The sequence below is a fragment of the Neodiprion virginianus genome, chromosome 7 (genome assembly GCF_021901495.1).
Source record: "Neodiprion virginianus isolate iyNeoVirg1 chromosome 7, iyNeoVirg1.1, whole genome shotgun sequence".
NCBI classification, from domain to species: Eukaryota; Metazoa; Arthropoda; class Insecta; order Hymenoptera; family Diprionidae; genus Neodiprion; species Neodiprion virginianus.
The window spans coordinates 1032764-1049343 of record NC_060883.1 but is presented as its reverse complement, the minus strand read 5'-3'; the positions used below and the strand labels follow the sequence as shown (position 1 = coordinate 1049343).

General features: G+C 41.6%; 1 protein-coding gene across 1 annotated transcript in view; it reads left to right on the top strand.

Annotated features, from left to right (window-relative positions):
• Positions 1 to 16580, top strand: part of LOC124308409 (protein rhomboid) — a 153355-nt gene that overhangs the window by 108592 nt on the left and 28183 nt on the right. Inside the window, exons 5-6 of the mRNA XM_046771112.1 lie at positions 6890 to 7002; positions 14659 to 14776. Coding sequence (XP_046627068.1) covers positions 6890 to 7002; positions 14659 to 14776 — 231 coding nt within the window. The remainder of the gene's footprint in view (positions 1 to 6889; positions 7003 to 14658; positions 14777 to 16580) is intronic.

The following is a 16580-nucleotide window of genomic DNA, read 5'->3' as shown; positions in this document are numbered from 1 at the left end:
ATTTTAAATGTTGTTAGATATTTCGGCCCTGCTATAAATCGACCATTCTTATTTTATGCCCCCGCCGAAATCCTGCGGTCGATGCAATATAAGAGGTGTAGGTAATATTATTAATACGACGAATAATTTTTTCATCCGTATTAATTTTTTGCTCCACCTTATAACCGCGTAATTCGTGTAAATTTTATTTTTCTTTCATCGTTACATATATTTTATTTTGTACGTATCCTTTTTTCGTCATTCTTTATTACTCCTATAACATATTAATAAGCAACCTAACGTGCAGACCGAAGGTTAAACGGTGAGAGTGCGACGTTCTCCTCTTCTTGTCCGATTTACGCCGATTTACGTTAGGGCCGCGTAGTGGTTGGTCCACGCAGCCGCAGCGGAGCGGAGCAATCATTACCTATTAACTGGATCATCCTCCGGCAGCAGCGGACCGAGACAAAGAGCAAGCCGCGAATAAAAGGCTTCGCTGACGCAGGAGGAGACGGCGGTGCCGGTGGTGGAGGGCAGGATAATTGCGCTCCTCGCCGCGGGAAACGCGACTTCCAACCTGCACCGCCCAACCTCGCCTGCACGATCGAAAATACACCTATACTCCAAGAGACAAGGGGGGGCATGGCAGGTGCTCCGCTCCGTATCGGTGATGAAACCACCGAGCAACTCCCGCTTACTCCCAATTATGATATATACATAATCGCCGCCAGGTATCCTGGCCTTCCCGTCATATTGCGGTATGCGGGATTACGTATACCTATACGCCAAAGGATTTCGCCACGTATTTATCCCCGCCGCTTGCTGTGTACGAAAGCTGACAATGAGGGATAAACTATAAACCTAAGCTCCTTTTTGTTCATTCTTAGGGTTCCGTACCTTAAATCACTTCGTCGTCCGTCTGTCAAGACCCTTCTTCTCAGTAACGGGTAGAGGTATTGAGCTGAAATTAATGTCAAATACATGCCAAGGTCTTTAAGTCGACGAAATCCAAAGATACGGCCATTTGTCTCGCATATTTTACCGTTGTTATCGTTATTGTTACTGTCAGTTCCACGTATATCGCGTCGAGTCATGATTTCCGGATTCCGATAACGAGCGGAGAGTGGGAAATGACGCCCGGCCGGAGCAGCTGCTGCTGCGCCTCGCGATTGACGTCTGCGGTCGACGATCAGAGGCGGGCGCGAAAACTCCCGTTTTTTCCAATCAATGCTTTTACATTGACGCCGATTTCGAGGCTTGATCAAATGTCTCAGCCATCCGCGAGGAGACACTCGATGAGGAAATTCGCACGTTCTAGGAGTTTTCTTATATACCTGCCTTATACTTACCTGTTCTCCGAGCACGTCTTCATCCGGCAAGTATCGACTATTGGACTTCTGTCGACATTTTTCTTACCCATGCAGCTTGTCCCGTAGTTGCAGACGATTTTTTCAGACTAAATTTGGACCGGGATGAAACGTGTGAGAATCGTATTCTCATCGGCCAGATAGTAGCCGGCTTCGAGACAAATCCAACCACTTCTCGATCGTTGAAATCGGTCGAACCGTTCCTGAGATACTGGCGATCGAATTCCGGCGATTAGCAGAAATCGCGCGAGCCCCGAGAGACTCGGACTCTCGACTCGCGCGAGTGGCAAAGTTCGCACTTACGATATCTCGGGAACGGTTTATCCGATCTCGACGATCAAGGACTCGTTCGACTCGTCTAGACTTCGGCCTTAATACGATACGCTATAAAGAGCCGTCGAGCTCAATACCGAGCTAGAAAAACGCGGATTTTCTCTGCCGCGCGATGTAAATTCTTCGCCCTGCTTCTTACCGGCGCAGAAAATAAAAGAACAACCTCATCCCCGTATCGGGATTGCCATCGGCACTCCGCATAGGCGAAAGCCGTTCGTGGTTTTCCTCCCCTGCAGGTACATATTACGAACGAGTCGAGCCGCCCGCGGGATAATCCCCGATGCCGTGCTTTTGCTGCATGCAGGTATATATAGCAGGGATTCTCTCCCCCATTAGGCGGTCTGGCATTTCGACCACCACGGGAGCCGGCCGGTCGGCCGTTACGTACGTATACCTACAGCTACACCCCGGCTAACATTGGGTTTTTGCCAAAGTCAAAGGAATATGTAACGCATTAGTGTCGAGCCCGGCACCGCCGGCCTCGGAATCGCTTCGCTAATCACCCGGACCCTCGACTCCCCTCCCTTCCGCCCTTGGGATCCTATCAGTAAATATTATCCTCGCTCAGGCCAAGTCCGTCTCGCTGTCCTCGCGCCGCGGTTGCTGCTCATTTTCCACGCACGGGTCATTCGTACGATCGTTCGAAATTAACCTTCGGATAACACGCCTCATTTTTCGATTTCACCGAGTGTAGAATCCGGCTCTGTGAAACCCTGTGCTTTTTTCACGGTTTACCGTAACGGAACTACTCGTCCCATCGACTTGAAACAACTTTTTGGATATTCGTCAAATATTGTGGTATCAAACCCCGTGGTTCAAATGCCTCTCGAGATATATTAAATCACCGAAAAAATTTGACACGTTTTGTTTCATTTTCTTCTTCTTTTACGAAAATTTAAAAATATTTTGGTAAAATGGTGGTAAAATCGAAACTTCCGCGTTCTCCGAGGGTTAACCAACGTCGCGTGTCCGACCCGAACGACGATGACGAGACACCTCCCGCGAAGCTTTTACTCTAAAAGTCTCTATTCTATAAATATACTACTCTATGGTTGTTGTATTATAGGCATACGCCAAGGATTTAACTTCTCCTTGCCCCATGCGGTCGTTGCACGAGAATCGTATGTACACGTATACGTTTACGGGCTAAAGTTATACCTTATATCACCTTTACATCTCCGCTTCACCCCGTCCCCCGCAAGTTTGCACGCAAACTTTCAATTAGCCAGTCTATACGGCGACTTCACCATACGGAGGTATATGGTGGTGGTGGTGGTGGTGCTGCTGCTGCAGAGCGCACCTGCGGCACGGCTGTTGAAAGATTTTTCAATTTTTATTCTTACGGTATCTTCGGTTTGCTATTTCTTTTCTCTTTTTTTTTTGCAATTGCAATTTTATATTCATCGAGCATTAATTTTTTCGCGTCAAGTATATAATTCAGTCACCGATAAAAGAAGAGGGTGTACATGTGATACAATTTTACCGAGGTGTATAACGTCTTTAAATAAAATTCACATGCATGAAATAGATTACCGTACACACAGGAATACGTCAGCCGAGTTGTAGCTGCTATACGCGGACGAATTAGAAAATAGATATTAAGGACGAGACTGAAGCGTGAAGGAGAAAAGTAACGAGTATATACAGTATACCGCACGTATCTGATTATTGTGAGATGAAAAGCGAAGTGCAGAGGTACGGTGGAAAAAATTACCCTGATGCAATTCACATTCCCTGAATACTGTGTATACGGTACATATCTACACGTTCGATTTTTATCACTTTCTTTGCACCGAAACACTTGCAGAACGCGGTATAATTTTTTATACTTACATAATAATATTATACACTCGTAATAAATCAGATATAATTTTCGTGATGGAGGTTTATTTTTTTCTTCTTCTCGTAATAGTTTATCTTCTTCCTTACTTCCTTTAACCCTCCCCGAGACACCGGACAGCCAAAGCTAGCGAGTATATACGTATTCGTGAATGCGTATCATATGTATAATAAATAACACGCGGTTAATAAAGTCTCGCGTTGTGAGTAAGTAGACAGGTAGACGACGGGCAGGATACGGCGTACGTACCAATATTTATACGTATAGGTTAACATACACTCGCACACGCGTTGTGGCTCATAATACCGGGGGTTCCTCTTTGGTCAGGTTTACAAGCGGAAGTCAATTACATAAATTAATTAATGACTCCGCGTGCGTTCGTGTGCAAGCTCTACGCCGGTATATAACATGTATGTATAAACTCGTTCGCTCTGCACGTTCGCTTTAATAGTAGGACGATGCAAGCGTACTTGTAAGGTACATGGTATGTACAGTCAGAGCAAAGTATCAGCAGCACCGAGGCAGCGATATAGCGCATTGCGTGTCTTTCACGTAATCCGAGTTTCGAGGTTTCGTAGTTTTTCCACCCGCGGCACCGCCGCAGTTCGGTAATAAATTTTCGCCATAAAGTGTTGCCGGCATGGGGGGTTTTCTCCCAAATTTGGGGGGGAAAAAATTCCAATAGGGGATTTTATGGGGGGCGGGGGGTTTAAGGTTGTTCTAAGGGAGAAAATTAAAACCGTTCCCAGAGTTAGGAATCGACGTACTTTAAATATAAACACTTACACTTTTGATCAAAAAGTAATACTCGGTCAATTAACTTCCCAATATTAATTTTATCCATGTAATACACTTGTTTGTATATTTACATATATACTTAAATATATATATATGTATATATTTGTTTTTTTTCAGTCACTTTTTTTCCTGAGCGCGATTTTCCAATTTCCATTTTCCATTTAATTAACATGCGAAAACGATTTCGATTGTTCGTGAATCTTGTAGTTCGGTAAGGAGGCGATGTATAACATAAATGTCGGATGCATCAATGTTCTGCAAAAAAGGTTTGTTACATTTTTCTGATAACGAAACTCAATTAACTTTTATCTCATGCAAATTTATTTTTGTTATTATTGCAAGGAATAATACGTATTATATTTTTTTTTTTTTTGGCAACAAATAAATTTCCTGTATAATATATGCGTATATTACAGGTATTGGTAAAACTCAAAGCTCTCTCTACGTTACAGTTTTCATTCTCTGTCGCAGAGACAGATACGGACCGACTCACACCGCGCGACTATTTCACAACCGATTCGCGTGCCTTGCGTCAATTCTCGTTATGCGCGGCGTCTTGTTAGGCTCATCGTGTAACTCGTAATCTAAAGTCCGAGTATACGTACAGGAAGAATGAATATAGAATATAATAGAATTGTCGTCGCTATTGTTTTACGTATTACGATGATTCGCAACTTGTTTTATGTATGCATATAAATAAAGAATTGCATGGGGTGAGAAATCTTATTTGAAATATATTTTTCGCTGATGAAGTAAATAAATTTGAGAAATATATTACGCGGTATATAATAGCTATGTTACATGTTAACAATCACTGTACCAACTCACGTGAAAATTAGCATATATCAACGGAAGTTGAAACGAACGTAGAAAGAAAAAGCTTGTGAACAGTAACAGATCAATTTAAGAGAGACAAAAAAAAGAAAACATTTCCTTACTTATTTATCAGCTATTCTACGAACACATCAGTCGATGTAGAAACTTTATATCTATATATACCTACACGACGCTCTAGCTATACATATAATGTATAAGTATAACGTCTATCGAACGCCGTTTCAAAGAGCTGGGTGAAACAGCAATTTTATTTCACATATAGATACGTGTATGTACATATACGCATATGTATGCATAAAGTACGTACGCGTAAAAAGGAATGTGGCGTAGCAGAGGTATTCTTCTAAAGCCGTATCTACCCTCGATCGGTTCTTAAGGTATAGGTATAATGCACAAAACCCTAATCTGACCTAAAACTTTATACTAACTCCTAAACGCTGCGTGAGAGAGATAATAAAACAATTGTAGAGAAAACGGGGCTCGAGAAAGACTGAGAATTGTTCAAATGAATGTAAGAGAATTCTCTTCGCCCGCTTATATAACTGTATATCGTACAAGGCATAACGTATATGGGTATAATATGTCTATATATATATTGTAAGTAGCAGTGAAACGTTCGTTTCTTATTCGAACGATCACCGATCGGAATCGCGTTTTCGCCCTTATCCTCTTCTCCTCCACCGTTCAATTTCGAATTGACACGTCTAGACCGCGGTGAAACGTTCGATACGTCTATCGGGTACTTTCAGTCTCAAAGTCGCGAATAAGTGAATACTTGGGCCTATACTAGCACGCACACATGTAACACAGGTGTGAAAAAAATATTTTATTTCAGCTGCACGGGATGTTTGTGGTAGATATTATGTTTTCGATGGTATCTTTTCCGGTTTCGGTGAGTGAAAATGTATAAGATACGGTATTAAAAAAAAAAAAAAAAAAAAAAGAGAGAAACAGTGCGACGTATAAGATTACAGGTATTTATTTTTCCTTAGAATGAAAGTAAATATAAATATAAATACATTGAATCGTCTGTAATATACCTGTAAAACAATCAAAGCTCGAATCCAGCTCCGCTCGCACAAGAAAATCTAAACAATTGGCTGAGTTAACTCGCACTTTGAACTCCTTTGGTTATTATACATATACATACACATCTGCATACGTTCTGCATTATACATATACGCGGAGGATAGGAACGAGGAGAAGGGGCTGCAGCAGCTTCTAAATTGCACGTTAAAAGCGGCTTATAATTAATTAATACCGCGGTATTAATTACAAAGCTTTGTCGGCGCGGCTTGCCTCCTTAAACTCGTCGAGCTCTCTCGCTCTTCGCGTCACGTGGGTATACCTCTGATATACATACCCTTGCCTCGTGTTCGCATACCTATATTCACGTATGCATTTACGTTACACCTACGCTAGATTAATAGCTCAGGTCACGCCGTGTACCTTGTGCCTATCGTACGCCTATGCATATGTTTATAAGAACCACCGCCGTGAAGCCGTGCATGGGGTTCATTTTAATTTCACGATTAATTCTGCATTGATTATACAACGTCAAAAGTTTACAGATTATAATGCGATATTGATACCATAATCGATGCTGTCTGTAACACTTACAGGCAAAGGAAAAATTCGCGTGTAAAAGTTTGACTTTATAATTATTTATTTTACACTACATTATTGTGAATAATAAACGTTAATTTTTATCGTTTTATTTTTTCTATTGTTGCAGATGAGTGGAAAGCGTAGCCGTAGTTTCAAATGCGCCGTTCATCATCGCGACAGAGAAGTCTGTTCCGAAAACGATTTTCATCTGCTCGTTGACGAACCGCCTCTATTCCAAAGGTTGGTATTATCGTCTAAATCGTTTTTGTCGTTAAAATGATAGTAATAATAATTTTATTATTATTATTACTATTATTGCACCACCCCGATGCATGCATTATTTATAAACCTACATATAAGTATGTAAAAGTTCGGTCAGAGTAAAGGTGATTTATAGCCATTGAAGTTAATGCAGGAATTGAAACTTTGACCCAGGAATTTGAAAATGAAACAAAAATGCAGGAAAACTGAATTCCGTCGTCTGATTTACAGACATCTAAATCACACATTTCACAATTATTTCGATTGCGAGATGTACGTGTGCGATAGAACGAAAATGGTCACACACGGGAGAAATTTCAAGAATGAAAACAAAGTGCCTACAAAAAAAACTACATTAAATTTTAAATCACTTCATTGACATCGCATCAACCGCGGCCAGAGACACAAATAAATGTATACACATAGATAATTATTGTTCAACATATAATATAACAATTATACGTATTTGAATGAGAAAAACACCGCCAAAGGAACAAAATGATTCGCGATTGTATTTCCACCAATGTAGGTAGGTAGGTAGGTACGAGCAAGGGTAACGAAATTATCGTTTTGTTGTAGAATTTTGCGACTTTGAGTAGGAGAGAAAGAAAAGAAAGAATGAAATTGAAACGTAAGATCTGGAGAAATAAAAAAAAAACAAAAAAACACCGAGAAAGCCAAAACTGCAGGTATAATGCGATACTGACGATAGAATATAAAAAACGAATGTAAATACATCCATGTGTGTGTATATATATGTGTATATATATATATATACACACACAGGAAACGCGAGCGATTGACGGTGAAGAAAGCAACTAATAAGATAATAAATTAAAACTGTACAGAATTATATTACGAAGAAACCGCCGACGGTCGTTCGCAACGGAACCTTCGCGGCTGACGGCTCGCGGCTGAGTGAGTGTCCTGTGTTATTGGAGTAGCGAAGGACGAGAGAGAGAGAGCGAGAGAGAGAGAAGCGGCGGCAACTCGGTCGTCGGAAGGCTCGGCGAATCTCTTTGAAGTGCGCGTTCGAGGCATCGGCGGCGTTGACCGAGTAACGAGCGTGATTGGCCTGGTGTTCCCCCCTCCCCTCGGCAGGCGCCAGACTCGCGGCCAATAACCGGCTGCCTCTGGCCTCCCTCGACCCCTCGTCGCCGCGTGCACACCCACGCAGCCCGTCGGGAGGCTCTCGGAAGGCTGTCGGGAGCCGTCGGCCCCGTGGCTCGTGGCACTCGGCGCGACGCGAGCGAGCGAGCGAGCCGCGCGAAACTGGAACCTTACACCCTGTACCCCATACCCTTGTACCCCGCCCTACCACTCCGCTCGCTACCTCGCTCAGTCAGTCACTCAGTCAGTCAGTCAGACAGTCTGACCGCGGCAGCCGTCCTGCGAGAACGGGGCATGCATCGAACCGCGGCCTTGACGCGAATGCAGCCTCGTGTAGAGGCGGGATCGATCCTCGAGATCCGATCGCCTTCCGAACGATAATCGTATTAATAATAATAGTAATAAAAACAACAACAATAATAATAATAATAACAATAACACAAACAAACACAGTTTTTGCGCTATCGTCGTATATGTATATATATACACATATATATATATATTATAAAATAAAACATCTATCGGCTGCGGTGCGACGATTGTAGCTTTTGTTTTTGTTGTTCTTGTTGTTGACGTCATCATATCGTTTCCTGTAGTTTTCGCTGAGGGGGAGATCGGACGATTTACAAATATAAGCGTTGTTTTGGTCTTGTTATTTATTCTTCGGTGCGAAGTTGGAGTTGGGTTTTTTTTTTCCTCGCGCTTTATTCTTCTTGATCCGGAAGTTGTGTACGGAAACTTCAATTTCGTTCAGAGGACTGCGACGAGTAAGGAGAAGAGGAAGGAGAGGTGACGGGAGAAAGAAAACAAACGTGAACGCACGCTACCGTTGCTGCATTGACAGCCAACAAGTGATACCCGCTCTAGGCAGCAGCGTGCGCACGTGTCTTTGTATATATGACAGTATAATAACTTGGTACAGTGCATGTATACGTCGCATATAAGACCCTCCTAAATTCGACAATCCAAAGGGAAGGAAACAGAGGAAAGAAAAAAAACATCCACGAATCTGTGTTAATTTGAATAAAATTTTGTAAGCTGAAACAAGAAAAGAAAAAAGAAAAGGAACACAACTGATCGGTGCACCTTTGATGATCGTTATTTATCATTATCGTCGTTAATCAGTTGGCGAAAAACAATCGTTGTATCACCATATCGCGTTGTTCTTGTGATCTTGTGCTGCTGCTGTTGTGTTGTTGCTGTTGCTGTTGGTGTCGGTGTCTATGTGTGTGTTTGTCGCGTCGTTCGATACGACGGGATTTTTGTTTTTATAATGTGTGTCACGACGCCGTTGAGTGCCACGAAAATACTCAAGGATGTCCAATCCCAGCCGAGGACTATCGCAACGACCACAACCACGACCGTCACGACGGTTGCCGGCAACCGACGACAGGTCGTGCAGGGGTTCGTTAATCCTGCAGCCAGCAATTATCCGGGGGGGGATCCCAACAGGCCCCAGCACACCTCGATCATGTATGTTGTGATCTTATTCCTTTTTTTTTTTGTTTTTTCATCCAACTTTTTCACTGCCCAGGTATCATATACGTCACACTCGACGTCAGGTTCGCGAAGTAACGAGACACGTGTCTCTCAAAAGTTGATACGCTTTGTTGCTTCGCGCAAACGCACACACACAGACACTTGCTTACAAGTCTCTCTGTTTGCCTAGGTTTCAAGATGATTTACGCATATCGTTGTGTTGTGTTTTGAATTTAATTTCAGAACGGCGCGTGCCGTCGGCGTCCTCGATCAGCTTGTGTGCCTAGTGTGTCTTTCAGGATGGCCAGAGGTTAGGGAATTCTGGAAAACCTGGAAATTTCATGGAATTCGGAAATTCTAGAATAGTCAGGGAAACGTCAGGGGTTTTTGCAAAAAGCCAGAGAATCGTTTGCCATGTTGTCTCTTCATACATATACGCGGCACAATTTTTTTAAGCTTTAGATAAATTAATAAAAAGTTCTCGTGAAACTTTGAATATTCCGAAATATTACCTTACGAACGATCGTTCGCATCGGCTGGATGGGACAGTCCGACCCGAGCGACTGTTCGTACTTTCACACGGAAAATAATAATAATCATTCGGTGGAAAATATGCAATTTTTATTCAATTTGCTAGAAACAATTTATACGAATCGGTCAGGGAAATTTTTATGACTTTTCTCTGGAAAACCAAGAATAGTCAGGGAATTTCGTGATGGAGATTCAGTGGCCACCCTCTCTTTCTTCGTCTCGCTTCGCTTTTTTCGACGATCCGCGTTTCTTATCACGAAGTTCGTAACGTTATCGTAACGTAAAATTGGAGGAAAACATGACTATTTTATAATTTCACAATGATTTTAAAAATTTTAGAACTAAGGTTCCAAAATATGATTGCATTTTGTTTTATTAACCGTTTACCGAGAATTTCAGACAATTCCAAAATCGCGAAATGACGGTTTTACTCATCGGCATGAATCGTTACGATAACGTGACTAACTTCAATACGATCGTTTCTTTTCTTCCCTCCTCCGACTATCTCAGTCCTTGTAATTCCATTCTTACATTGTTCTCGCGTCTACATAATGGACAAAGTGTATCGGGGTGAAGTTTGTAACGTTATTGTAATAATGCATTTTTAGAAAAACTCGTTATTTTGCAATTTTAGCATTCCCTGAAGCTTGATGTTTACAAAGCACGAAGAAAAAAAAAAGAGATTTTGTAAATTCTACTACATTTCCAGTCATTCTAACGGTGCAAAATAGCAATTTTTCGTTCAACGTTTGTTACGGTAACTTTACTGCTAACATCAGCCTCGTAAACGTGTAAAAGTATCGTTTGTTCTCTCACGGAGTATAATGAATGCCAAGTCGACGGCTTTTCGCTAATTCGCTCACAGATTTTACGGTAAAATCTCGGTAACTTCACACAATCGGTGTTTTTTTCGGGTAGCGAAGAAATGATTCTCGATTTTTTATTTCTTTCTTGTTCCGACATAGAAAACTAGATGGACAAACTACCTCGTGAAATAAAGTTCGAAAACAAACAGAAAAAAAAACTTGAAATACTATACGTCGTGCAATGTTGAATATGGGTTTTATTGACATAGATTATACATTCGTGTCTGCAGGGTTAAATTGAATTCGTCTTATTTTTCTTCTGCGTCTTTTTTCATCTTCTTTTGCTTCATCCGACGCCAACAATTTCCATATCAAAGTCGCGTCTTCGCGTCATTCTCGGGTCATACTTTCGTACCCACCTACATACATACATATGTAATATCATTAGCTCCCATTATACACCCGACGCTCGTTTTCCTAATTTTACATAATATACGTATCGTTTCTCTTGAATTTTTCACTCGCTTATTCACCATCGCGGTGTCGTAATTCGTTCAATTTATCCTCTTCCCTGCGTTCTCACATTCGTTATTACACAATAATGTTTGATTTTCTTTGAACGATACGATATTACCTTGTACGTAACGATTATGTCTAACCCGTAAAATTTTTTTTTTTTTTTTCATTTTTTCATCTATTTCCTGCATAAAAAATTCTTACGCGTATAATATGTATACATTTTCCAAGACTGCGGGTCTGTAAAAAGAATTCATAAAACATGTGTCATTAAAATACTTATACCCGGAATTCTTATTGCATGTAGAAGAAAAAGAAGTATTTCATAATTTTTTGCTGTTCTAAAGTTTCTCACTTGAAAGAAACCGGACAAAAGTCAACGAAAACAATTAGAAAAAAAAACAAGCCCCGATTCAAAAATTAAAGAAAAGAAAATCATGAGACTTATACAGCTGGTATAAAAGCAGTTCATATATAATAATTATACATATATGTGCGTGATTCTTTTGTCTACAATTTAACGCACTGTGAGAATGCGGAGTAAAACACACTTCTGGTATTATTCCTTGTACATAAACTTGTACGCGCAATTCAGAATGATTCGGGCATTGTTGTTTTTTTGTTTTTGTTTTTCTCCCTTTTCTTCTCTCGCCAAGGGGGAGGGGAAGCATTATCGTTCATTAAGGGCTGAACCCCTATACCACCCTTTATTACGCTACTTAAACGTAAGACGACGTATTGTGCAAAGTCCTCCGTCGGGGGGCCGGAATCTTGGTGGTATTTATTCGTTCGTCGTTTCTTTATTCGAGTGTCCATTTTTTTTTTTTATTTTTTCCTTCTCTTCGTTTATACGCTCGTCAAAAATTCTCTTACGCATAAGCATACGTATTATGTGTGGCAGTGTGCTCAGTCATCTCGCTGCAGGGGTTCGTCGTTGGCCAACGGCCACATGTCCTATACGTGTGTGAAAAGAAATGAACAATATTAAGTCGAGTATATAAGCTGCATAATACGTGTACGGCAGAGAATTTATATTTCTTTCTTTATTTGCTCCGGAATTTTATAAACACGAATATTATATGCATCAGGGTCGAACCCCTCGACTAGTCGAGACGATGCGTTTACGCGCTTGTGTGTGTATAATTTAATATTACTGAGAAGTGTGGATTTAGACTCGTTGGGGAAAAAAGAGTGAGGAGGGGAAGAAAAACGTGAAAAGCATAAAAACAAACTGTACACAACTACTACGGTTTTTTCTTTTTTTTTTTTTTCCCCCTCCCCAAAGAGAGATGAAAAGTGTGAAAACATAAAAAAAAAAAATGAAATGTAATAATAAAGAAAGTAAAAGATAATGCGTGCGCGTGCGTGTCTGTATACACACACGTAGAAACGACGTCGGCGGCCCTGGAGGAGGATGTTGCGACGGTGAGAAAGAAAAATGAGAGAAAATAGAGACCTACTTCTCTGTCTGCCTTTTACCCGCGATGTTATTTCCGTTGCAAGTCTCAACGACAACGTCTCGTCGTCGACGAAGCGCCAGGTTCTAGTCTATGCAGCCTCTGCATCAGGTCTCACTTCGCGACGTGAGAGACGCGACATCGCAGGAAGCAGAGCGGTGCATAGAATTTGTTCTCTTCTCCGCTATTCCACTTTGTTATCATTGCAAACGTAGTCGTACGTAGGTACAAACAAATGGAGTCGAGTGACGACGACGACGATGACGATGATGATGATGAACTGGCGTTGTTCTCTCAAAATAATCTCAGTACCACGCTACCCGAAACTCTGCTTATGCAGTATCTGTCCAATATCTCTGATGGACATCGTCGTCTTCGTCGTTCACGGATAACACCGGTCACCAAGAATTTCCAGTCTGGATGTCAAATGATGTCGAATTTTGATTTCATCCACATAACTAGCGAATGAAAAAATAGTTTTATTAGATTAAAGTATGTTTTTTTCTAGAAACCACCATTTTCACAAACATTTATTCTAAGTTGACGGTTAAACCAACTTCAGTTTTCCATTTAAATCACCATTATGTAAAAATAATAATTAGCAATAAGCTGCAAATGTTTTTTGTACTTCTTCTATTGACCCAAAAAACACAATCTCCCATCATGCTCTCGTTATGCCGCCCCTGATAACATTAATAACGATAAAGTCCATCGCATCTTGATGAAAACGTTTTCCCTTTCCTTCCGAATAGTCACCCACATCACCTAGCTATCAATCAAAAAACTTGAGAGACGAGCATCAAACAAATTGGTTTTAGTTATTACTCGATGCATAGAATCAAAATTTATCATTTTCATCTCAATAGAAACACGAAAGAAATGAAGAAAAAAATTGTTTTTGCCGACCCGGTACAGTCATTTCAATCGAGATACAGGTTCAAAGTCCAAGTCAAAGGGCTCGTCGAACTATTCAGACATTTGGATTTCCTCGTCCTCGGATGCCGATCCGAGCGTTCTTGCACAACGCGTGGATCAGTGCGAAGTAAAGATTAGCTTGAGATATCCGGGTGGATGTTGACGTGCAGGATCGGGACGATCAGTCAACCCGAAGCCAGGACGGACCTCGTCTCGTCTCGTCTCGTCTCGAAAGCTCTCTTGCTTGCTGGTGCCGTATAGAAAGAACATAGAGACCTGCGGAGGCCGGATCGAACCCGGCCGCAAAAATCCATCTTATGTCCCCTCACTTCCTTCACTCTATTATTTTCTCTCCGCAGTTATTCGGTCCGGCTTCTATAACCGCAGCACGATTGTTTTATCGACCCCCCAGTTCTAGACGTACATACATATATGGATGGTTGCCCGTCTATCTATACCCCCCCACACACACATGCACACATGTATGCACGTATACGTACACGTACATTCTCGATCCGACTTCTTTTCCTTCTTCTTCTCCTTCTTCTTGTTCTATCCTCTGATCGCATCATTCGAAAACGGGGCATCGTGCCAAGGAAGAATAATACCGTTTGCGCTGCTGCAGGACTAAAAACTCTCACATATATGTGGGTGTGAAAGTGTGAGTGTAAGGATGTACGCTTAGGTTAGGTTGGACATCACGTGACTTGTATCGAGTACCTACGTAACTTAACGCAAGGACGGAGAGTAAATTTATACACGATTCCTTTAATCAAATTTTAATTCACGGTTCTTATTTCTTCCTTATTAATGTATTTCAGGATGGTACGCATGATCGGCGACGAATTTCTCACCGAGGAAAGGGATCGGAAATACTACGCTGACCATTACACGTGCTGTCCACCGCCCCTTTTCATCATCCTCATCACCCTAGTCGAGGTGAGTTTATCCTTCATTCGTATTTACGTGTTATAAAAGTTTTGGATCTTACGGAAATCAAATATGGGTCCGTTGAGCGATAAAGAAGTTACCAAGGCGGGAAAAAATTGAAAGATGGGAAAAAATGCGTAGATGTTCATGAAAATTTTTATTTGACATCCCTCGTAATTCATGCAATAAGGTGTTAACAGTCCGATCGTTATAATCCGCAGACATTAATGTAGAGACACGTAATGTAAGCTTGTGATAATTAATCGAGCGTTGAAATTTTGACGTTTCGTCTCGTCTTATTTTTTTTTTTTTTTTTCTTTTTGCCTCATCAAGCCTCCGAGTCAAAAATCGACAGTATCATATGCTCGGCGTACCTACCTATCGTTATAAACACTCCTACCACGGTGTTTGCTTGCTTGCCTGACGCTCTCCTCCCTGGCCTTTTAGCTTTTCACCGTGTAAAATATCGTTCATCCCTCTCACCTCCTCCTCTCTCTCCCTTCCTCTCGCTCTCGTTATTATAACTCCGGGGCGAGTGGTAATATTATTATACGCCCTCTCTCTCTGTATATATATATATATATATATACATGTATATGTTCTCCTCCACCAACTCGGAATGTTTTCCTCTCCTCCTCCCCGTGATTTAGGTTACCGCGGCTTTTAACTATATCTAGCAAGGTAAAGCGTTTATTTAGTTATACGTTATTATCGTTATACCTACCTACGTGTGCCCTGCCACAGTTGGAAAACTTTGTTAAAATTAATGCGTGTTACCTACACGTATACGTTATACGTACCCGTGTTGGACGTAATGTGTAACATCTTGTATATCTGTACATCGAACGATAATATCGTCTGTATGCTGATGCAGACGGTGGAGGATGCTGGAAGAGTTGCAACTGCATGCGGTTGAAACTTGCTGCGCTGCGCTCTGCTTCTCACTGCTGCCACGCAATGCATGCATACCTGTATTATCGCGGAAAGAAACACACGCGTGTGTGCATCGGCACAGAGAGCGTTGCTTTCCCTGTTTCGGTCTTTCGGTCTTTCAGTGTTTCAGTTGTACCTACGTGTACGGTATTAACGCCGCACGGAGAATCTCAGGGTGTGCTGCTATTATAACTGGATGGTATACCTCGGAAGAACTTGGCTTGTATTTTCTCTCGACATTTTCGCAGTATCTCCTCTATGCGCGTGTATATGTATACAAAATCGTGAGGGTATCTTCATTCCTCGTACTCTCTGCACGGAATGTTCGTTGCGCCGTAGCGAGCTTTAACGTCGTTTAAATTTTAACAAATTCAGAAGCGTTTACCGCCAGGTGTTCACCGGCACCTCGCCTACCCTTGTACGTGTATACCTATGTACCCTGTACCTTTATGCCGTCAACACCTACGGTTGTTTGTATTCCGGTGACTTTGATTCAGAGACCCTCGACGGTGGTGGTGCATGGAATACTCGCTTTTTACTTTTTACGGGGGAAAGATTAGTCGATGGAATATGTAACGTTATTTCTCCAGGGTTAGGCCGGAACGTTAAACCCATAGAAGAGCTGGGTAGAGTCACCCTGCCGATGTGTAACGAATATTCGCATTCGCGAAAATCGTGCGAAAATAATACGAAATACGACCAAAAACGTTAGTCTGACGATGAACTTTTATTAAAAAAAAAAAAAGTCCTTCCTCGCGTTTGAATCACACTCTAACCTCAAAATTAATCTTTTTCCGTTATCGATTTGTCGTTAAATAATCAAACAAACGATCGGCTTGGTTCGGATGAGCTCGCCAATTTCCGCAACGTGTCCGTGCGA